The following is a 25,820-nucleotide window of genomic DNA, read 5'->3' as shown; positions in this document are numbered from 1 at the left end:
TGTGCCACGAAAATTTATGCTTCTTTAACGAATTAACGTAAATACATTGATTAATAGTCCGTTTTTTTTTCTCGTTCATTCGCTCTGTGTATATACTCCACTCGTCGTTGTGTGCTCAACAAAAGAATCAACGTATGACCCGCAAACGAAAACAATTGAAAACGTTCTAATTCAATTATCCGAAACGAAACGAATAATAAAGTGAGTCGTCATACATGTTTGAGATGCATGTAGACGGGGGCATCACACATCATACGTATTGTTTGTGCTTATGCTGAGGCTGTGCCGCTGATATTATTTCAGCTTGACAAAAGAAGACACACACACACACACAGTGGCTTAACCGTATTTATGATTTGATTAAAATGTACGTTGCATATCCCACTTTGTAATGAGATCATTACTTTTAATTAGAAACAATTCAAAGCTATTCAGTTTACTTGAATGCTTAATTCCTTCAACTTATCTACCCAGTTTATTCTATTGATGAATGTTTCCAATTTTTTCCAATATATGTGCACTGGCACATACAGCCTATTAACTCACGAAGCACAAACTACTCATCTTTCTCCTGACAATTGGATACGAAATGACCTAGTGTATTTATTGTGCACTTCACTTTAACTAGATGAATACAATGTCAAATTGTGTAGCAAATGTACACAAAATGATGTGCATGAGATGATGATGGCTGCTGATGCTGATGCTGCCGCTTTGTCGAGTTCAATTCCATTTGGCTTGAATTCATTTATCGGCCAGATATTGATCCTATTCTCATTACAAATTCATGTATCTGTTGTACACGCCGACAACCCAGCTCAATTAGATTGGATAATTTTCGTGCTGTTTTTGTCGACCACACTTTATCGCATTGAATTATCAAGTCTCCGGGCATGTAAATGCTGATGGGCCAGTAAAGAGGCCATTTCAATTATGAAATTATTCTGAATGCCTTTTTTCCCAATTTTGATTTTCGGATCAAAAAAAAAAACACACACGAGAAGTTTGCTTTTTTGCGAAGCACGGCGAAAAAAACAACAACAAGATATATCGCTGATCGTGATGACGTCAAACGTATACATATTTCAATTTTTTTAATATGACAAAAAGGCGTAATTTCGTGCGGTGTGTTTGTGTGCGCGTTTGAAACTTTAGATTGCTCACACCAATGACATCGTATCATAAATAAAATTAAAATCACATAAACAGGCTTCGAAATACTTTCACCACTCACAAAAGGAATCAAGTGATTTCTTTTTCTGCTGCGTTGTTTTTTCTCGTTTTCAAAAGCTGTTTCGAACGCATAGACGTGCATTCAGTTTTCCCCCTCTGTACACACATAGAATGCACATACTCACACATAACTCGTTGAAATATTTTTAAAAAAATATATTTTTTCTTCTGATAATTATGCAGTGACTTAAAATGATGGAAACGAATTAAGACGTTATACATTTTCGACGACAAGCAAGAGAAGAAGAAGAAGAAAAAAACCGTTAAAGCAAAAAAACAAAAAAGAAAAGGAAAAAAAAAGTGTAAGATGTCACGATTTGTATGCTCAAATTTGGTTACTTCCGAACATTTAGCTTCAATTCATCGTCTGAACACGTGTTAAAAGCAACAGAATCATTTTATGACACAAATTTATGGATTACTTCTGATTGAAACCCAGAAAAAAAAAACAAAGAACAAATGCGTTGAAAATCTATTGAATCGAACGACGACCGAAAATGTTCAAAATGTTGACGCCGAAGCGGAAAAAAATTCACTGACAAACAGATATCTTGTGGTTGTTAAAAATTGTTCATAATGACTTAACTATGTGTTTTTCGTAATTATACTTGCCATTAAGCATGCGTATTTGTTTAAACAACAACAAAAAACAAAAAACGAATGTGTTAAAAAAAAAACAACAACAAAAACAAAAACAGAATGAAATACTGACGAATAAAATATATATGTATACATAAACGAAGGGAAGGAAACGATCGAAGAAAGAGAGAGAGAGAGAGACAAAAAAAAAACAAAATACTCAGAATGAATGGAGTAAACATTTTGTCGTGATGTTCTGACTTTACTTGCATATAAAAAAGAGTTCAATATTAACACATCGAAGAAGAAAAAGATATTCACAAAGAACAAACAAGAGAAAAACAAGGGATAATCGATCGATAAAAAAAAAACAGATTTGAAAATGACCAACGAATGGATCGATTGGTCAGGTGAAAATCGTGTACGAACACCGTTACGCGGTGGTGGTTGCAATAATTTCTTAAATAATAACTATACAAATCAAAAAGTTATCTTCGGAATGGGACTAAAAGCAAATACACTAATGAAGTCTACACAACGACCAAAAGGTAAAGACAGTTTTGGTGGCATTTGTTTGTTAAACACACACACACACATTCACATAGACAACAACAAAAAATAAGCAAAAAAATTCGATTCAAATGTATGAAACTGAAAATTTCCCCACATTTGGAAAATCCTATGCAATTGCAAACCTTTTTTCTTCTTCTTCTTCTTCTACACTTTTCTGATCCGTACCAATCAACACACAGACTAAATGTTGAACGATTTGCTCTTTTTTCTCTTTCTGAATGAATGGCAAATGCGCCATTTTCAACAGACAATATGTCATTTGACCTCGATAGTCGAAGCAGAAAAAAAATCCTCTCGCACAATGCGGGCATTAACTCGTTGAACAATGCGAATTTGTCAAGGATTTACTCTTCCATTAACATAGCAATGGCCAACAATGTGTTCTTTAGGAATGAATTCCATAACAAATGTTTGTCACATTTGTTGACAATTAGAAACTGTGGCACCGTTAGGCTTTGAACAACTATAGAGAAAAATCTCTTTTTGACTTATTGACAAACAATGTGTATGCCTTTCGCATTAAGAAGGACATTCCAGAGTTAAGCCTTGATTTTGCACAATGTTGTGCAGTCAAAAACCCCCCAAAAAAACCCGAAGAGTGAACGGAGCAAAAGGAGAATTTTTACACATTTCACACGTTTTCAACGGCATGCTTGCGCACACACTGATTTCCGAATTGTTGACTTTAATTGCATTTGTTCATTTCCATTTACAGATATGCCCGTTGGTATGCCCCCATTGACGCCTGGTACAAATAAAAAATTGGCCGAAGTATTGAAAGCATCGTTTGCATCTTGGGAAAAAGAAGCACAAAATCGCAATATTACTAAAGGTAAGTGAATGATATGGGTAAATATTTTTTTTCCCATTGACTACTTTGTTAAATCCATATAACATAATTGACTACTTTGTTAAAATTGATCAAGTTTATCTTGCATACACTTTTTCAATGCAACATGAATATCATATATCCTCTCTCGCTTCGTGGATAATTTAATTTTTTCTTTTCATCCATTGATGTTTAACATTGAAAATCGTCCATTGCTCAAGATTATTCCATACAAATTGTATTTTCCCTCCAACTCTTTTTCATCGAAGCATTACTCATGAATCGGCCAATCAACAACATGCTATTCTTCAATGATGTGAAAAAAATATTGGCTGGCCATATTCATAAGAAGAAAGAGAGAGAGAGAGAGAGAGAGAGAGAGAGAGAGAGAGAGAGAGAGAGAGCGAGAAAGAGTAGGAAAAAAGACGGTGTTGGAGGAAGTTATAAAGGAATCCCTTTAAATGCATTCGATTTATTCGCATTTCACATTAAATTTCATTGAGAAGCCACTTGCTTTTGTGTGTCTGCGCGGCTAATTGATTTAGAAATGTGAAATGAAAGCCATTTAAACGTGTATGCATCACAGTGTGGAATAAAGCATATTATCGTGGGTCATGATGATATGGAGTAAAAAAAAATGGTAGAAAGTCACGTATCCTTATCTGATGTCAACAGGTAGAAAAGAAAAACAAGAGTATTAAATTGTGATGCTCGACCGAAGCGATTGCCATGAATACGGGAAAAAAATATATCGTAAAATTGAGTGACGGTGCACAAATGTTTTTTTTTTCGGGCGAATTATTTTTGTCTTTGTACATTTTCAAAAGGGAAAGTTTGCAAATATCATTTATTGAGTGTACTTATGAAATCGTCCACACAAACAATGACCTCATGAATGGATATTGGCGCGCGTGAGAGAGCAAAATGCCATTAACTTTTTCTAGTACAAGACATTTTAATCGCAAACGCAACCGATAATGTCATTTTCCTGTGAATGGTACGTTGTGTGTGTGTCTGCGTTTTTTTTTTTCATCCACTCTTCTCGTCGTCGCTTCTTCATTTTAAGCGGCTGACAGATTGTTCATGAGTTGACATTTTTCATAATCAAAGCCGCTCGTTCGTTCAGCCGTATATGGTGCAATGTACGATGATTACGAAGATTGCGGCATCGAACATTTAATTTTAATTTATTTCTGCTTAAAGTGTGTATGCACACAACATCAAAGAGATGTGACTTTGCTAAGGAGACGAAGGACCCGCAAATCGGTTTCGTTTTATCTTTGCGCATCGACGCATCCAGTCCACTTTGCTCATTTGATTGAGCTGCACGAAATTAAAATTGGAAATGTGTGCGTGCGTGCGTGCGAGTGAGCGAGTGTGTGCATTTGGAAAAGTAAATAAGGGCGCGTGAATTTTGTGGCCCATACTGACAAATTACAAATCACAGATTTGCCCGTAGCCAAGTCGCATTTCAATACAGCGCGCTTATTATTTTGTTTACCAATTAAACATTTGTTAAGAAGCGCAATTGCCAAGACACAAACAGCGCGAGGTGCTAAGACACAAAATTAATTAGGATCATGTGGAATGCTCAATGAAACTAGCGTTCATATATCTTTTGGGAGATTAGCGCCATGGTTTGCCCCCGGGCAATTTGTTCAGGTTAACGCGCTCGTTGTACGAATGAGAGCAACAGGGCACACAAACTTTGCACTCGCTCACAAATGCTCGAGATTTACTTGTTCGGTTTTTTTTTTGAATATTTATTCGGTGTTATTGTTTTTTTTTTCTGCTGCTGGTGCGATGCCACCAGAGATGAAACAATCGTTTGCAATTACATGAGAGAAGTCAGACCACAAAATCTTGTTCATTTCTCTCTCCCGAATTTCTTTCTATTCCATCGCACCACTACGACGTTTGCGCTCCATTTTAACATGCGATTTAATGGTTCGCTAATTTAAGAGGAAGCTCTCGATGCTCTTTGATGTTTTGCTACTGCCCATCGCACAGCATGCATTATATATACACACACACACACACACATTCTTTCTTTGCGCTATCTTTTTTCTCCATTTGAAGCGAAATTTGTTTTCAAAAACGAACTCAGAGAAAGAGAATAAAATGTAAATAGAAAAAAGCCATCAAGTTGCCTTAATTGAATGAAATTGTGATCTAATTTTAACTACACACGCCAATTATTGCCTTTGGATGAAGAGAGGTAAAAAAAGAGACGTAATGAGAAAAATTGGTAAAGCCGGATATAAGAGAAAGAAATCTTACACGTTGAAATTTACAAATATGTTTTCTAACCGTATGCGTCGCCAGAAAGGTCAGCTAAAATATGTGAAGAACATGACAACTACCGAAAAAAAACAAATTGACCATAGTGTATCTACCTTAAACACTTCCCAAGTTTTTATAACGTTTTTATAATATACCAAAACTGATGCAATTACAGTTTTAATATGAGCGAAAGGAGGTAGAGAAAGAGAGAGAGAGAGAGAGAGAGAGAGAGAGAGAGAGAGAAAGAGAGAAAAGAAAACACTGAAAACGCTTGAAAAATACGCTCACGAATAATGAGGGCTAATCGGAAATAGGCTTGATGTTGATTTTTTCATGTTACTCCCCAAAACTCACCGCTTTTTGAACTACACACAATTATGCTTGATCTCATTTAACTCGAACGAAATTGATGATGGAGCTGCTTGTGGTGTGGACAGAAAAAGCTGTCGTGTGCGTTTGGTCGTTCGCTTTTTGTTCTCGCTAATTGTACTATTACGGAATGTTCCCCAATGATTTTCACCAGAATTGTTTTAGCGTGTGCAAAAGAAAAACAGTTTCTAAATGCTTTTCTTTCTGCCGTGATCAGATCCCCGTCATTGGAGCGAGGAGCACGTCGTTTGTTGGTTGAGCTGGGCTACAAAAGAATTCTCACTGGAGTGTGTGAATATTGAAGCATTTTCAAAAATGCGCGGTCGTGATATGGTTGCCTTAGGCCGAGATGGATTTTTAGCAAAAGCTCCACCATTCACCGGTGATATTTTATGGGAACATCTAGAAATTCTGCAAAAAGGTAAGCAAAACATTTTAATTGGTAATTAGAATATTGTTGTAGATTGAATTTCATTCATGTTTTCAAATTGGCCCAACGGTTAGAAGCCGAATAATATCTTTTTGGCTGAAAAAATCTTTTCATAGAACTTTATGATTCATTTGAATGAAATTTGGGGTTTTTTTTTTTTAAATTAATATCTGAAATTATACGGTTCACATATGATGTTTTTTAATATTTAGAACGAAGAAAACGGAAACATTTGAGTAAATAGAACACAATTAAATTGATAACACGCAAATAAAACAGGAATAATAGCCACTGAGCACTAGGAATTCAGAGGAAATTCACAGATTTGAGTCATCAGTTTGAAGTAGTTGAATTTTTGATAAAATTGACACTGTACCTACTGTCACAAATTGTAAAACCAAAAGTATTTCGTCATTTTTTTCTTTTCGACGCGACGATCAGAAAAAGGAGAAAATTTTGTGATTTTTGTTTTTTGATCAGATTGTCCGAAATTTGAAATGTTTGCAATCCAGTATATTCAATAGCCCAATCTAATCGTAATGAAATCAGCATTCTATTCAAACAACACACACACACACAATACATGGCCGATACAGTGGCGGAATCCATCTGAGCATAGCACGTTCATGCCTTCGTCGTCATCATCATCATCATCGTGTTGAAAAATTGCATTAAATTCGTTATTTAGACATGTAATTCAAATGGTTGAATGGAATATTTATAAAACATTTATTACATTTCATGTTATGTATTAGAGCGAAATAGGAACATTGTGTGCAGGGCAAATACAGCCGCTTGAATATTATATTAGCTTGGCTCAGCTTTTTTGTGTGTGTTGAAATGAAAAAATGAAATAAAATAACAAAGAATTCTATAGTTTACATCAAATAGATGTCTGACTAAAAATAACAGACACACATGCAGTGTGTGTCACAATAGAAGCGAACCGAAATGAAATCAGTCAAGTTAGAAGAATTGAGTGAATCTAGAGAGAAAAGCGAGCAACGGCAATAGCAAAAGTAATAGCAGCCGCAGCAGGAGAAATATAATACATCCAACACTCATTAAAGCACACTCTCTAAATGTATATTTGCATAAATTTTTTTTCATTCAAATTGAATAATATGCTTTTGATTTGTTTTAGTGGACAATGTGGTGTTTCGGATTTTTATTCACCAATTGTTGGCATGAACTGTTTGATCTGGTCTTCGTCTCTGGGCAGAATCGTGTCCAATGAATACAGCTTTTAATACAAATCAAGAAAATCTCTTTGGTGTGTTCGCTCTTACCTTTAGTTCGCCGCCAAAACGAGAAAAAATCAACGAATAAATAGCGTCACCCTGACTTATCATGTCAGCATGTAAAGGGCTGTGACTGCCAATTTTCATGTTGTCTCATTTCAATAGGACAATTTTACAATCTTGTTAACGTCGAACAAAACACTGGGTCAGCCATTTTTTTCTTTTCTCTTCACTCGGTTCGCTCACTCAATTCGTTTATTATTCAATAGAAGTGCTTGATTTCATGTTCGATTATAACGAATGAAAAAAAAAACAAGAATCGAGTTCCCGAGATTCGCATCTAAATTGAGTTATTAAACTCTCACTATTATAGTTACTCTTGTCGCTTCTTTTCTTCGTCTCTAGGGGAGGATCTAAATATGCAAAAAAAAAAAAAACGTTCAAAGAAATGATGATGCATTGGCATTTGAATACCTATATGTATGATTGGTACAACCCTTTTTTTCCCTTAATTTGCATATCAACGAACTTTCAGCGTTTGATCAAGAAAGACCTGAATAGATTGAATTCAATTATCGTTTCACACATGGCCAAATCGTTCATATTTACGTATATAAATCGTACGTTGATTGAAATCGTGTAAAAAACAACAACATTTGCTTCGTTTCAGATTGTGAAAAATCATTGGAAAATGTACCGACAAACGTCTATGAATCGGTATGTGGGTCTGAGATATCCGATTTTTTGGGAAATCAACGAACAACACCAAATTCACAGAGCTACACAAATAACAAACCGTTTTCATCGATAACAAACGGTAAGTACAGTACACACACACTCATATATTCCGAGTTTTATAGTTATGGATTTGTATAAACATCATCTTATTTGATGTGTATATACGTGCATTCGACCTCAGCGCATAAATTCTGGTCAAATTGATCAAATTGAGGGCAGCGACTTGCAGCGTCAAATCCTTTGATTTCAATCCTGTGTATATGTGAATGAATCAAAGTGAAATTAGTGTTAAACAACGCAATCATTTTTTAGAATTTATAGTAGTATGTTTAATGTCTGTATAACTAGGGGTGTCAACTGCACAAATGATACAAACAGAAACAAAAAAAAACGAGGAAAAAAAAGCAAAATACTCAACAGACCTCACCGACCGTGCCTCTTTGTCGCATCTCAACCGAATGAAAATGAATAACAAAAAAGAAAAATAAAACAGTGCACTCTGAGCGAGGGAGAGAGAGAGACAGAGAGAGAGAAAGAGCAAGCAAGCGAGAAAAAAAAGAATAACAGAAGCGCACATAATACAAAAACTACTTTCAATAAATATACAGTTGATGTTCTAAACGCGATGTTAATTTATTAAAATTCACGTTAGTCATAGCCGTCACCCATTTGATGTTTATGTATTTAATTTTTATTTACTTGAATCAACGTCAAATGTCAAATGAATCCACGCTCAAACAGAACACAGAAAAAAAAATAAAAGAAAAAAAAACAGTAAAAAAAATGTAGGAAAAAAAGCGCAGCACACAGAGAGAGAATCTACACTACAATGACACCACCAACAACAAGAATAAAAGTAACAATAAATATTGCTGTAATGCGAAGTTTCACATATATACACATATTTGGTTATAAAACGTATCAGCATTCACTGATTGCGACCGTTCCAGTTGAGCTATTTTGAAACAAAAGAAAAACTTCATCGCATCGCTCATTTCATTTTGTGTGTATTTTCGTTTTTATTTTTGTATTGTTGATTCCTGTTTTTTTTTTAATTTTTGTAATTATTGTACCTTTTCGGAAAAAAAATATAGTCATATAGTATGTGTATGCGATCCCCCTTCTTTATATATATATATATATATAAATAGATATTTTTATTTTGACCGTTCGGCTGTTCGACGATATAGAATGAAAATAAAGTAATTTTTGGTGTTTTCGTTGTTTGTGCATTCGTTTAAAAGAACAAAACCTCATCTATTAAATTAATTCAGAAAAGTTAGCTCTTTTCGATACGCATTCGTGAATTGTTTTTTTCTTTTTCAATCCATTTGAGTCTCCTGAGTGCTAAGAGCTATCTCCCTGTGCCGAGCTTGGTTTTTTCATTCGAATCTTCCCAAAAATAAAACAACTCCACGAAATAATAATAATAATAATGAACAAAAACCTTCGAATACACTGCAGCACACTACTTGGAATACGGTGTGTACGATGACGTTTTTGTGTCCGCTTGAGCGAATCCGTCTCTGCATCACATTTATGTATGCAATCTGAAACAATAATACAGCATTGGCCGTACGCATTGCCCACTTGTTGTGAATCAGTCAGCCAACCAGCCAAGCTAGCTCGACGAATACGTTGCTGCTATTATTTCGGAATGTGTGACTCTTCCATTTCATTTGTGTGCTTTTTTTTTTCTTCTTTCTACTCTCAAATGATGAATTCATCGATTCTGTTGGATGCGAATGGAGTTTTGTTCAGTTAATTAAGCTGCATTCAAGTGAGCAAATGTGCAAAATGTGCATTAGTTTCATGCACATTTCTTGTGCATTTCATCCGTTTTTTTTTCTTACCATTAATAAAGCTATGAACCCTTTGCTATGCCGAAGAATCACACAGATAAAATGAAACTATTTCAAATTTCATAAATAACAACAATAAAGAGATGGTCACACTTCAAATCTTAATGGGAAAAAATCGATCGGCCATAAAAAATGTGCAGGTGTGAGACTATATAGTCCATTTGGAAAACTATGGATTTCATTACATTTTAATCTGTTAAATTATTGAATATTCAATATTGACTTTTAACGACTGAAATTATTCATAAAGTCGAAAAATTTATTGGCTTGCTTCGACCGAAAACAGAAACCGAAAGAGAAAAAATAATAATTTACAATTAAAACGAATTTCGCAACGTGTATACGAAATGGAAAAGAACACACACTTTCCTTAATTATAGTCAATTTCATGTTGTATATTTTTGTGGTTCGATAAATTAATATTGTTTTACGCCACACACACACACACACGGTACTGCTGTTATGTTCGGGTGACTCAGCTAACAAAAGCCCCTGAACAAAGGTCATCATCAATCGTGTGTGTGTGTGTGTGTGTTTCGTTTTTGGCGTAAATTCTTTCCAAACACCGTTTTGGCCGAATACCCCTGCGAAACCAGAGCATGCAAAACAGACCATTGTCAATTGTTGATCTATTTAAGATAATGGCGGTGATTGATGATCTCTTGTTGAGACGAAGAGTGTGGCGCACACGATCTCCATTCTTCATTTCGGTTTTGAGCAGAAGAATAGCTCACGCAGAAGCATGCGTGCATATATGAATCGCATGAAAGAAGAAGAAGAAGAATCAATAATAAATTCATATTCGATCCTCGAACACAAAACAGAAGTCATCGATGGTAAAAAAATAATGAAGGAAAAAAAACCGAAACAAACGAAAAAAGAATCAGGGATTCCATGCAATATTGTGAATCAAAATGAACTTGAAATTTGCATTAATCGTAGATATCTATTCTTAAATATTGTTTGGCTTTGGCAGTGTGGCGGCGCGCAATCACACACACACACACACACACACTCGAATAATATCACCGAAACAGAAAACGAATGAAAAAAAAGCACACAGGAGAATCGTTCGCTTAATTGACGACACGGTAGACGCATTTCATTCGCCGTTTATTCTTTTTGTGTGTGCTGTTGCTCTTTTTTTCTCTCTTCTTTTCTGTATTCCAAATAACTAATACAATGAGCAATTAAAAATAAAAAAATGAAACAAGACAAAGCAACGAAAACGAAACAAAGAAATTAAAATATTATATATAGAGATATATTTATTTTTTGTTTTCGTTTATAAGCCAGTTGCTTTGTCCGATAATTTATTCACAGCAGAAATTCAAAAACGGCCATTACATGTTCAGTATCCAAGACTACATTGAAATGAGAAATTCGAATGCAAATTCAACTGATTTTTATTTTATTTGTTCTCTGTTCCATTCGTTCTGTCGTTGTTTCGATTCTTGATGTGTGACTTTTTTTCTTCCATTTCGTTTATTTTTTTTTGTTGTTCTTGTTGTCTTTATGGATTTGTTGTGTTTTTTATTTTCGAAATTTGTTTCCTTCGGCAATATCAGTCGCGGTTTTCCTTATCAACATTTTTTGTTTCTGTTCGTATTCGGCATATCTTTTCGCAAGGATATATAAAATATTTATTTAGAAAAGTCTAGATAATCACTTGGTTATACAATTTAATTAAAGCAAAAGCAGTTGGTAGTTAAGGCTTTGTACTGAGATACAACGCACTGATATGATTGACCATGTAGGCGATTACAAGGGGAACCAAATCGCTTTGATAATTGTTCTGCAAAATTCAATGTTGGCTAGAAATTCGGTTGGGTTTTACAATCATTAGACTTTAGCCACCGCAGAACTGAACCCGTGCGCATAAAAACGACTTATAAAAACGTCGCCGAACAAAGCGAAACACCTATTTGTTACTCGTTCATTTCGGAACAAATTGTACACTGGTATGTTACGCCGACAAATCTATGTTATGTTTTGATCGGCGATTTTTTTTTTGTAATTCATTTTTATGCTCACGGTTTCAACTGTGTGTTGGTGTGTGGCTTGGAATGAACAAGCAACACGAGATGACCTGTGTAAAATTAGGAAGAACAACTACGAGAGAAAAAAAAATCGACCAAATAGCAACAAAATAATAAAAGAGTAAGAGAATTTCGACTGTCGTGTGGTACAATGCATGTTCAACATTGGTTGTTTCAATGTTTTTGTTTTACATATCGTACATATACGCGGTCCCGAGTGTGTTTGTGGTAGTTCAACTCAACAGAGAGCGCACTCATCGAATGAGTTGACTTATTATCCCATAGCGCGTTGAAGTTTTCTCCTGTGAACACACAATGGGTAACAATAAAACAAACTAATCGTTTGAATAAACGCTGTAGCTGTTGGTGCTTTGGGTACAAATAATAATGAAACGTGAGTTAATGACTGTGATTCCTGTCCAGATTATTTTATTGTTTTTACTTCAAAACCACTACTATATGCATCCATATGTGTGTATCTATCTATATGGCCAGAGTATATCTGCTGCTGCTTCTTCTTCTTCTTCTTCTTCTTCTTCTTCTTTTTCTCGCTTTTGTTTTTAAATATGTGCGCTCTTCGCGCTGTTGATTGTTCATGCGTTGTTTTTTTACTCGCTCCCCCTGCGTGTAACATTTAATCTAATTTTGATCGAAGTAGTTAACATATGAACAGAAAAACCGCGACACATACAGCACACATCGAAAACCCAAACCAAATTACAAATTGACATTGTACAGTTATAAAAGATGACCAAGGCTAAAAAAAAATTAGATTTCTGACCTTTTGAATCGAGCGAAATTGCTATAGTAAAAAATGAAGCACAAATCGAATCGCGAGAAAGCTTTACTAATGAAAATAATTCGAGACACACATCCCCAATTCGAGTTTATTTGCTATTTCGGGTTTTGCACGCTGTACGTACCTAGCGATGTGAACAGGCAATTAAGGACAATGTTTAGACCTTTTTTGCCACTAATTTGAAATCAAGACAATTTCGAGTCTTTGGGAAAATGGTGATCATTAATGGCAATAATTTTGAATTATATTTAATGAAAAGGCCAAAAAATGCTTTACTTTGGTGGTAACAGTGTTTCTTGTTCGAATGGAACCGAAAAAAATGGGATCCACCCATTTCTCGATATTTACTATTCAGGCTTTTTCGTTAGTTGAACCCAACTCATTGCCAAAAATCCATCCAAATTTCGATTAAAATGTCTATGGAAGACTTAACAGACAAATAAGTAGGCCCGTGCAAAAAAAAAAAAAAATGACCAGAAACTTGCAAAATCCACACAGCAAGTCAGCATTAAAATTCAGAAATATATTTGTTTTATTTTATGTAATATTATGTTATGTCAAGGCATTTCGATTCCGATCACTTGTAAAAATGACCGAGGCAAGCAGCAACACACAATGAAATAGGAAAATTGCAGAACAAAACATTCGATTAATTGACAAAAACAAATCGCATTGCAATTAAAGATCCAAAACGAAAAATGAACAACAACGAAGACAACAAACAGCAGTAGCAGCAGTAAAAAAAAACCTATGTGTAATCTTCAATTATCAATTTATTGCATTTGTGCCGCTTCCATCTCTGTGGACGAATTATATTGGGCATATATTCGACAGTAGCACGTAATGTGGGCCGTACTTTTTATATGCGCGCTGCGCAGGTACGAATGCCAACAACGAAACATTTAACGTAAGTTGGCCCAGATGTGTCTTAAACCAAAACGAAGATATAATATGATGAAATTGCTCATTAAATGGATGTAAAATATAAATTATAGATTCGTCCACATCATTTATTTAAAATATATTCACATACTGCCGGTGAGTAGTGTAAGCGCGCGGCGTGGTCGTGCAAAAATACAAAACACGGCAGAAAACGATAAAAAAAACAAAAGAAATAAAAAAGAAGCGCGCGAGTACAAAACGCAGAAGCGAAAATAGTGGACAGAATTCAGTCGAGCAATAAGCACCGTTTTCTCGTGGTCAAATGATGTGCTTCGTACGTCATGTATTGTGTCAGAAAATGGCGATTAGTATTGGTTAAGCTATTTTGTGCAGATAGACCTCATCTAATCCGCGATTGGTACACACGACGTCGTACACACCAAATACTATATATATATATATATATATTTTTTTTTAATATATATTTCAAATGCTTGATGAGTAAGCAATTCTCCAATGCTCATCAACATGTCGTGGTTTTTTTTCCCTATTATTGCTGCTGCTGCTTCTTCTTCTCATTTGTTTCGAAATTGTACAGAGACCTCTCACAATTCGCCTAACCTTTCATGAATCGCTTTTTTCGCTTCTTTCGTTGAACCATTCAGAGGTAAAAAAAAACGTGAAGCTTTGTGTATTGGGTCTGCGGTTGGTTCGATTCAGCACCAAAGTGGTGGTAATTATATACGGTTTTTTCTTTTCTACTTCTGTTCATTGCATGGAGTTTCACCCGAAAAATTGTGACGTCTGAATCTGATTGCTTCTTTGAGTAGTCATTTTGTGCATACCGCACTTTACATAAGCTTCAGTCATTCTCTCTCTCAAACTTTTCAAGACAAAACATTTTCGCAACCATACAATTTGCGGATGAATTTAAGCATAAAAAAAACAAAAATTGACCAAAAACACGTATGACAAATTCGCCATTTTAATTGAAAGCAAAAATGCGATGAAATACGTTTTCGATTGTGATTTTCGGAGAAAGAGAGAAAAAAAACCAATTCCACCTGAATAGATTCGCTCACTATTTCGATATTATTGACCGTATTCAATGGTTCAAAACGTCGAAATAATTATTGCATGGGAAACCGAAAAATTCCACGATTTTCAGTAAAATCGGAATATCGCCATTGATCGACGATACGATGTGTAAAAAATGTTGAAAAATGAAACACACAGACCAATCATTTGTTGTGCGAGAGATAGAGAGCACGACCGACCGGGCCGTTTTGTATGTGAAAAAATGTATGAACACACGAGCGTGATGAGATAATAGTGTAAATCTAGCACCGCCTCTTCTCTTATAACGCAAGCCACATAGCGCTTTAGCGTCGCATATACACATCATTGGCTCACGCAGCACACAGTCGATATACTCATACACACCAAACAGATTCTTACATCCCATTCTCAAACAATCGGCACGAAATTCGGTTTGATTCGTTTAAATGCGCAAGAACATAAAATAAAACACACCAGCAAAACAAACGAACAATAAGTGCCAAGATGTGTATATAAAAGCGCTGGAAAATAATAGAGTTTTGTGGCATGTTAGCACAAGCTGCAATGTACACCACAGCGAGCGAATGATTGTGAGATAGAGAGAGAGAGAGAGAGATAGAGAGAGAGAGAGAGAGAGAGAGAGAGACATGGAGAGAGAGTGAGACGTTCAGAGATCTCGTTTGTTGCTTGAGAGAGCGTTGATGAGCTTATGGTGTGTTATTGTTGCGATGCTCAGTTCATAGCACATGCTTTGAGTCGTTGTCGTTGTTGTTGTCGCCATCGTCGATATTTTTTTTTATCATCATTTAAGTATACAAAAACATTTGATAAAACGGCAGGCATGCGCGCGAACGTACATCGATTTGTGAACGGAGATTTGTTCATTTTTTTTTTTGTTCAAAATGTCTATATGCACAGTGTCTGGCTGAGCATTTTGCAAACAGAAAATCCCTTAATGAACTCGATACCGTATGTGTGGATCGCCTTTCGTGTATCCATTTTTCTTTTGTATTCAAGGCTTTTTTTGTCTTTCCAACTAATGCGCATCGAGTGAAACATTTCTCTTTTGTTCATTATTATTTGATTCGATTTTTTTTTCGGTTCATGTGTGTGTGTGATAGACAAATCAACGGCACACAGCCAGGCCACACAACGCATGCATAGTAATAATAGAGAAAAAAAAGATATTGAAAGAGAGAAAGATTGCGCCATTGTTGCGCGCACGCGAGAACATTTTGTTCACAGATAGTACCGTGTTGTTCATTGGCAGTGAGAAGTACTACACACACATACACATGTTGACATTACAAATGTGAGAACAAGAGCATATCACGAACCATATATTTTGAATTTAAAGAACATCTATATAATTGCACTACATGCAAGATCGTTGCAGCGAATCACTGAACACCAACGGGGAAAAACACACAAATTTTCCACCAGATTTTCTTTGTGGCGCGCGCGATAATTGTTCTATGCATCAAATTCGACCGATGCACACAGCATAAACAGTTTGTCATGTTTAAAGGCCACCAATATAATAATCAAATTAAAAATGTGCACTTTATAACGAAGATAAATAAATACAAAAAATATGTATATTGAAATAGACGACAACATACGAACGTTGTAAGCACTAACAAGATCTATTATATATACTAACATCCGGTGACCATTTAACCGGATGTTTGACCGCTGATAATGTAGAAATGCTTGCCATTTTGAAAAAAATAACCAAGAGAGAGAGAGAGAGAGAGAGAGAGAGAGAGAGAGAGAGACAAAGAGCAACGATAGCGTGTGCATGATTCTGATTACAGTTCATTCGGAACGCGCTCGCTTTTCGTGTTTCACTCTGTACACACCACATTGTATTGAGCTGCTTTTGATATTATGATTCATTTAAAATTGCCAACGACTTGGAACTGCCACCTCGAATGTTTGATGATCATTTGATCAAACGAATGACACAGTTCACAATATATGTGTATCTATCGCTCATGATATCCAGAGATAGAGTGAACAGAGAGTCCGAAACTAACAAAAAAAATTGAGCACAATTTTTTGTCTTAATTTCTCGAGCAAATCAGAGAACATCGCAATAAAAATGAAATATGGCGCTGCAAAAACGAACATTGACTGCGGCATATTTTACACGAGATCTTCGACTCAACAAAATTGGCATCGTTCAAACTCATGGTTTGCGCATTAATTAATGATATTGTATTTCAGTTCGGTTCAATCCAATTCAAATCATTCAAAAGAATCATAATTCTGATTCAGTTGGTGAGAATCATCGTTTTATAGTCTTTTATGAACTTTCAAGCTTTTCGAAACATGCATAAAAATGGTCTAAGCAAAAATTTCACAGAATTTGAGCACCACTGAAGAAAAAAAGGAAAAAAAAATCTGGTTTTTTTTTCAATAAACGTCATTATCTATGCGAGTTTCAAACGAAACAGTCGCATTCAATGTAAAAGAATTGGCCAAGAACAAGGATCATCTCAATTTTCTGTGGAAATGTTGAACGGCAGAAAGGAGAGCAAGAGAAGCGAACGCTGAAAATTAACTCTCAATGAAAACCGTAGATCGTGCGAGCAATATCTTGTTTACAACTTTTTCCAACGAAACAAGAGAGATATATACAACCGTATTTTAAAAACATAAAAAAAAGAACGTTGTAAAGACTCAATCGCACCATTATTATCGTTGTTGGCACTAGTGCGCGTTCCACATGGACGTATCATGGCAATTTAACAGAATTTGATTTCTCGTTGCGTTGTCGTTGTTGTCGTCACCGCCAAGACATTGAGGATACAACCTCATCGATCAAAACGAGTTCCTTTTTGTCGCCTCCCTGCAATATTTGTTGAGCTTGTTCAAATACGAAGAAAATGAACCAACACAGCGTACCAAAAATCAAGAAGAAGAAGACGAGGAGGAGAGAGAGAAAAAAAATGACGAAGTAAAGAGAAAAAAATTAGTTCTTAAATATCTTATTACATTTCCGCTCTCTTCAAGTTCTCTTCCTTTCAGTGGAAGTTTTTTTTTACATAATTATTGGTAGGCTTTATCATTATTCCACTCATATTTGGGATATTTAGTTCTATTTAATGTTGTCTTTTGACAGAGAAATGTTGAAAATTCTTCTTTTTGTATTGACACACACACACTCGCTCGCTCGCTCGCTCGCTCACTCGGAGATTGTCATTGTGCATTGCCTGTCACATACATGTATACACTTATGGAAAATGCAAAATGACTAGACATAGGTAATAATCATTGGTTCAACGTTGATGAATCGCTTCTCAATTTTTTTTTCTCGTCTCTTTCTTCTTGTTCGCGTTATCCTTTTGTCATTGTCGATTCTATTCAGTTCACCTGAATGCGTTTTTCGTTAAAACGACAACGAATTAAAAACACTTCATATAATATGCTCGGCGTAAGTAAACGATAAAAAGTGAAGTGAAAATAAAACATTAAACTGGAACAACCGGAAATTGAACAACAGAAGTGTTTAACGGGTGCGATTCACGTGACGAAATTTCGTTTGATAACTCCTGTCTCTAAATTGTATATGTATGTATATGTGTCATTGTATTCCATAAATCTCGTATATCGCATTCCGATTGTTTTTTTGCTTCTTCTTCTTCTTGGCTTCAATTCGGCTGTATTGCATGAATAGCATCTTGGGCGTGTGTTCATTTCCACTTCAATCTTAATCCTTTTATTGACATCATTGCTCCGTGTGTCGAAACGAATGTTGGCCTTTTATTTACTCCTTTTTTCTTCATGCTCATTGTATTAGTCTTTTTTTTGCGTCTTCTCTTGCTGCACTTCAATGCTTGCCATGCCTACTTACCTCACTTATCGGTAAATATTATTTTACAAATTGATTTGAAGAATGGCTAAAGCACATTCCTTATAAGTACTTTTTTCTACAATTTACTTTCCATTTCTCTCTCTCTCTCTCCCTCTCTCTCTCTGTTTCCTCACAAAAGTTTCATTCATCGAAAATGGTTTTAACTGTTGTAAATCGCTTAAGAGCGGTTCTGCATTGATTGCATATTGCTCGTGACATTACAATGGATTTATTGTGAACGAAAACGATGCATTTTTTGTCGGGTGCGTGAAATTAAGACTAGTTTTTTTTCTGTTGAAATGATCAATTACCATAATAGAATCATTCAGAGAAATTTGGACTTTTACAGAAACGTTTTCGTCTGAATCAAATGGCACGTGGTGATTTTTACCAATTGTTCATTGTTCAACTTTGCATTCAAAAATGGGATCGCATTGATTGGCCCACAAATAGAGCTGGAAAAATCGGTTCAGGATCTCAATCGTAACTGACCGAATATTTCCACGCAAAATGTAAATATTTCCATCAAATGTCTACAATTTGTAAGCATTTCCAAACGGCATACATTCTCTAACCCTCTATCTCTCTTCTCCATGCTCATCAGCCGCATATTACGAATCGTAAACAAATTTCATTTAATTAATGACATCCCCTTAAATGCAATTTGAACGCAATTTCAAGGAATGGGAAAATTTCGTTGCACACATTTAAAAAAAAGTAGTCAATTTACACATGTGCGCTGTGTTGAGTGGAAAACCGTGGGCCGCGAATGCTATTTAAGTCGAATAATGTATACGTTCGGAAGGGAGAATATGCATGCACACGTGGAACCCCCGCATAAACGAAATCGAGCGGGAGACGGAGAATGGAAAGAAAATAATGTTGCTTTTAAAAAATAAACAAAAAATTATAAGGGAAAAAAATGGAATTGCATTCGTTGATAGATACAGTTATTGCGAGTTCTCATGCACTTCAATTTTTACCTCACCTTTTTACTCGAACCGAAAAAAATACACACACAAGAAAAAATATTCCCACGGATTCACTTGAGTAGTTTTTGTACGCAATAAAAATTAAAAAACACACACACATGAATAACAAAAAAAAACAACAACGCAGATACGATTTTGAATGCGATATACAAAGTAAAGGCTCTTAATGTAATTTATTCTTTCACCACTCTCCTTCATCTTTTCGAATTAATGGAAAGCCGACGAGAGAGCGAGAGAGGAAACTGAATTGAACGGGGAAAAAACTTTCAAATATTATGACAGTTACAACAGTCGGTACGCAAAAACAACATGATTACAAAATCATTTGCGATGTTTTTCAATTTGGTTACCTTTCCGATTTATTGGCTATTTCCACTTGATGTTCTCCTGTTGCCCCAAATAATTCGATTGCGTTCGCATTCGGTCGGGAAAAATACCCACACCATCGTCTATTTATAGGATAATGAGAAAGTCAGACTTCGCAGACTTTTTTTTCCTTCGTTCGTAAATCATATTTTCATCTCCTTTCTCATTCTCGGTGTTTATGCATTTTCGGAAAATATCTTTTGGGTTCGCACCCTCACTCGATCGATAAAAATTTCATTTGAAAAAAAAAAACAAAAAACGCGCACACACAAAATTATGGCTTGGAAGAAGGAGAAAAAAACACACCAGCCATTCAAGGTTGGGAAATGAAAAACGAAAATGTAATTTTACACCCAAAAAGACTATCGAGCCACTGCTGTGTGGGAATGTCAATAAAAGGCCCAGTATTGTGTCTGTCGGTATTCGAACTCCGATGGCAAGCGAAAAAAAAAGAGTGAGAGAGACCCTATGCTGCTGAACTGAAACGCATTTGGCTGACTGAGTTCAGAATATGGTGTACGTTTCTTCATTGGCAACCACGACGACGACGACGACGGTGACCTTTTTACGAAATGAAAATAAAAAAAATAAAAAACACAACAAAATACAACGCTACACACTAAATAAATAAATTAGAAAACCGAAACACTGGCCGCTCACTCGGCAGCGTTCTTTCTCTCTTTTTGCCTTGCTTTACGATTTGCCGGTCGGCTCGCTCGTTCTGTACATGTTCTCCGCCAATCTATTTTATAGTTTAAATTAATGCCCTTTCGATTTGTGTGAAATTGTGTGCATATTTATTGTTTTATTTCTTTGTTGTTGTTCTAACCTAACAGCAGCAGCTCAACAGCTCAGCAAACTATTGAGCATCTACCAGAGACAGGTGGCTGGCTCGCTGATGCGAAAAATACCAACAACAACACAACACCGCCAGCATGCAACAACAACAACAACAACAACAAAAAAAAGAACAAAATTGACAAAGACGGTGAAACATAACAGGAGTATACTGTCACGCATGTAGCGAACAAGTTACATTCATTATCCCCCAATTTCTGTATACTTTATTCTCTAACCAACAGTATGTGCGTTTTTTTTTCTTCCTCCAGTAGGAAGTTGCGATTGCCTCTATACTGTTGGTTGGCGTAGTGCACTTTCCATGACCAAGTGTGTTCAACATGTTTGTTTACAGATTTGTTTTTTTCACATCCTATCTCTGTTCGTTCGCTTTGCGGTGTGCAACGATGTTGATTCTTTTTTTGTTATGTTAAATAATTTGTCAGAATGCGGAGATGATTTCACGAGTATCGAGCATTTATTGAATTTGGTTGGCAGTTGGTGTGCAAATGAAAGATGCCCATACTCTGTGCGATCGGTTGGTTCTTGCATTTGGGGGAATTCCCCAAGAAATAAAAAGCCTAAAATGAGCAGAATACACAGTTTGGGGTGGTTGTCTTGAATGATAAACCAGAGATGCAATTTATGCTCAATCAAATACGAAGCTGCAACTTCGCCCCGGCGAGAAAAAAAATACAACGCACATACTGTCTTCAAAACAAATGAAACATGCTGAGGGCTTCACAATTTTTATTCGATGCACCACAGTCATCAACTGTTGTTGTGCGCAAACCGATTTTTTTTTTCTCTCTATCTCTCTCTTCGTTGCTCTTGCTGTAGGTTTTTCGTTCGTGTATGAGTTTTTACTTCGTGTATGAACGAACGTTTGGTGTACAATTTTTACTTTTCAAGTGTATGCGCAAAAAGCGTAACATATTGTGCATATATACTGAAGAAGATGTTAAAAGTAGGGAATGATGACGACAAACAATTACAGCAAGAAACAGTGGAGAATGAGAAAATGTGCGTTTGTATATGAATTTGTGCTTACCACACATACTCGCCGGAATCGAGCAACCAAATTCATGTAGTGTAACCACATACATACACATACAGTCACATCGTAGCCGAAGCGCTTGGCTTGTGTGTACGCGTTCGCTGCTGTATGTGTGAGACAAGAGACTCACATTGGTTTGTTCGTTTCTTTTTCGTATGGTACCGAGTGAAAAAGTTGTGTCGGCTGTTGGACTGCTGTTCTCAGATCAATTCAGTAGTCTTAAAACGGATATCGACGGTTACGAACGGAAAAGAATCAAGATTAACGCGGAGAGGAAACGAGACTCTACTTCTTTTTTTTTTACTGTATTGTCGTCAGTTTTGTATACGTCGTACACTTGCCAAAGAAAGGCCAATTTCAAAAATCTCGTTGTGAATTTCTATTTTTTCCATAAGTTTCTATTTATTTGAAAGAGTTTTGACTGAATTTTTTTACTCGAAATTATTTGTATATTTTTGGTGATCATCATAAATTGTGTGTGTGAAAATGTGATCGCAAAATCTGATCACTTTTTTTTCTCTACCAAAATAAATCGTTTTTTCCAACTCACTTCGGTGAGAGAATTTTGAAATTGTGAATTGATTGATTTGTTCTTGAATGTGTAATGTGATTGACCAAGTTTTCGAATAGTTCACCAATTTGACTCAAAAAGAACGAACGACGATCAAATCAACGCAAAGCACCAACTATTGAATTCAAGTGAAGAAATTCGGAAAAAAAAATATCAAGAGAAACCGAAGAAGTAGAAGAAGACAGGAAAAGCTTCATGCATAATTTCATTTATTTGATTGAAAAGTGCATCAATTCAAAGTGTTAAGTCTAGTGCATCAAACCCAAGAGGGTAGCGTAAGCACCCCGGATCATAAAGTTTTACCAAATCTTGGTGACAGTATGGTTTATCAATCATTCGAGTTAAGTGCCAGTTGTGGTGGAGTCGATTATTTGCCACCACATATGGGTGACTACGCACCATCGACCGCTGCTTTATACACAGATCTCGATACATCAGTTTATAGCCAAGGTAAAAAAAAATTAACAACCAGACAGAAATAAATTTTTAAAAAGCGAAGAACAGATCACTTGTGTGTGTGTGAGTGCCCAAAAAATGCCGAATCGCGCTATTTCGCATGGAATTGTTGCCGAAATTTTATTTACTCTTTTAACAACAAATGTTGGCAAGAACCTTTGATGCTAATGTGTTTCATTTCATTAACTCAAATGAGCAATTCATTAAAATTTGGAACGCCATTACGCCGGAGTATGGAAAAGAATGCGGAAAATGAACAAAAAACACAAAAATTAATGAAAATGCGCAAACACATCCATCACATCGAATAGAATCATTCCAATGCGAACGAAACACACGCACAAATAGCTCAAGACAATTAATGGAATTGGAAATATCGTTCCCAAGGATATGATCATACATTTTATGTTGAATTTTATGCAATATTTTCGGCTATTCGTGCGCATAAAAATCAAACATATATTCACTTTTCATATGTCAATGTCATCGGATGTTGGGTAATATGCGAATCAACTTTCGATAGGATTTACTGAAACAAAACCGTGGCGCAGAGTGTGTTGCAAACGAAAGAAAAAACAAAAACAAAAAACCAAATATAATTTTTCCATTGATGAGTGCATGCGATCAGTCCACATAATAACGCGCACAGTTGAGGAGGAAAATGAAACTGCTTAATGTGGTTCGTTTTGCGATCGTACACGCATACAAACCACATTTCAAAACGCACTAAATCGTTCTGATTTTTACGTAGAGCAAAAGCTTTCACGCTTTACTGCCCTTTCTGGTTCGAGGATTTCAAGCATTTGGTGCTCATTGAATTAGACGAATTTATTATTTTTGGCTTTGAAATTTTTAAGTGCATAAGAATTTAATTGGACGTCAACAGTTCGTCGTTCAAAAGCTAACGAAAAAAAACACACAGAACAACAACAACAACACACCGTAAAAAATATAATAAAACAATTAATTATTTTGCCACAAAGAGAAACGAAGTTTTATATGAATGTTTTAGATTTGGACGCCGTTTTCAAGGCGATTAGAAGTCATTGATTTTTAGTCATTATTGCCGAAATGCTAGTCTTGAATCGACATTGAGCCGCAAAGGTTTAGCTTTTGGTAGAGTCTTGCGCATAGTACTTATGATCGTCAAACTCTTTTTAGCACTGCCCCAAAAATGGGAGATTTCTTTATAAATCAAAATGCACGATCTCGACGAGACAATGTCTCTAAGCGACCGAATTGACGGCCCATTTGGTACACTTGAGTTCGGGAGGCTGTTGTATAGCCTGTGATCTGGCCAGTTATTGACACAATTGCTTCCAATTATTAACATTGGCCGTGTAGTCTCGCTCTCATCGTTTGGCGGAGTGCACCGTACATGAAGTTGAGTCACACAAAATGTGTAAAAAAAATTCGCACATGGACTTTAGCATGATGTTATGTGGTCAATCGAAGCCAATTTAGATGGTGTACACATTAATTCTGTTAACGCATTTAGACGAGCGTTAAACGATTATACGCATTGTCTGTGTGTGCTTATGTGTATTCACAGCAACGAAATAAAGACCGCCAATAATAATGGAAAAAAAGGCGAAGAAAAAAAAAACTGGCGTGAATTTATCGATACGTGCAATTTTCATTCTCACTTTCATTTTAATCTATAAACACACGAAGGAAATTATGAATTAAACATGTCAGCATGTGTAACTTTCTAACTGCCAATGCAATTCTGACCTAGTTTCATTTAATTTTTTATAGTGGTTTTGTGTGTGCGTTCTTTATTTTCCTCTTTAATTCGGTCGTTTTGCATGGATAATGCCACAGCATAAAAGGAAGTGAGAGGGCTGATGTATAACTTAAACGAAAAGAAGAAGCGAAAACTGCGCTGATATATTGTGCCTTTTGGTGCAAAAGCGAAAATTGTATCTGCTGTACTCACAAACACATTTGGTTGATATTTTTGACGAAGAAGAAGGAAACAAAAACATTGCATTTGGTTCTTCCGCATAGAATGTACGATCGGAGAAAGATGTGGATCGAGAACGGGGCAGAAGAAAGGGCTGCATACGATATGCATATGGGCCAAGTTTTGTTACGAGAGCTGTACTCGTACACAGCACACGTCATTTTCATCAATAATGATGTAATGCATACTTTGATAATTTTATGTCAATAATAAATTACCATATTTAAAATAAAACATTTTAATTCCAAATTAATGTGTGGCAGTAGTCGTTTTCGTCGTCCTCGATGTCGTCGTCGTCATCGTCGTTGTCGGGTACGCAATGGATTCAACGAAGCGCTGCTATGTTAAGCATGCTTATTCGTTCGCTGAATATTATACACACAAGAATATTGCGCAGCTTGCATCAAATTCGCAAGCTGATGAAATGAAAATAACTGCGTATATCACTATTATTTCTGCTCTTTTATTTTTCATTTATTCATATATAATTCATAGCTGTGCGCAAAACTGCGTGTGTGTATGTGTATATGTGTCCGTCCATTCATTTATATTACAATTGTCGAAGCCGTTGGTGCGGGATGATATTTAAAATGTTAAAAATAAAACAACGCTCAACGGAAATCTCATTCTTCCGAATTTTAAGCGAAATAACACTTGTGTCGAAATACACACAATCAAAAGGAACAACAACAATAACTGGCTCGTTTTTTTTCAACGAAAAAAAAAAAGAAATCGCGACCAGCCACAGACGCACACAATATTAATTCATGTGCAATTATTTACTTTAACCGGCTTGTTTC

At 35.8% G+C, this 25,820-nt stretch overlaps 1 protein-coding gene across 3 annotated transcripts in view; it reads left to right on the top strand.

Annotated features, from left to right (window-relative positions):
* The window catches only part of LOC129578874 (ETS-like protein pointed), a 54,250-nt gene that overhangs the window by 22,378 nt on the left and 6,052 nt on the right, over window positions 1-25,820 (top strand). Inside the window, exons 2-5 of one of the 3 annotated variants that reach the window (XM_055468097.1) lie at window positions 1,417-2,360; window positions 3,101-3,217; window positions 6,084-6,287; window positions 8,208-8,354. In XM_055468097.1, the coding sequence (XP_055324072.1) occupies window positions 2,195-2,360; window positions 3,101-3,217; window positions 6,084-6,287; window positions 8,208-8,354 (634 nt within the window). In that variant the 5' untranslated portion in view covers window positions 1,417-2,194. Of the gene's footprint in view, window positions 1-295; window positions 2,361-3,100; window positions 3,218-6,083; window positions 6,288-8,207; window positions 8,355-25,820 lie in introns of those variants that run through there. The other 2 variants (XM_055468096.1, XM_055468095.1) reach the window with 2 other exon arrangements.

This window comes from Sitodiplosis mosellana, unplaced genomic scaffold, assembly GCF_009176505.1.
Source record: "Sitodiplosis mosellana isolate CC-2019 unplaced genomic scaffold, AAFC_SMos_1.0 Smas_scaffold_6226, whole genome shotgun sequence".
NCBI classification, from domain to species: domain Eukaryota; kingdom Metazoa; phylum Arthropoda; class Insecta; order Diptera; family Cecidomyiidae; genus Sitodiplosis; species Sitodiplosis mosellana.
Note: the sequence above shows the minus strand (reverse complement) of the source record. Positions and strands in the feature narration are given on the sequence as shown.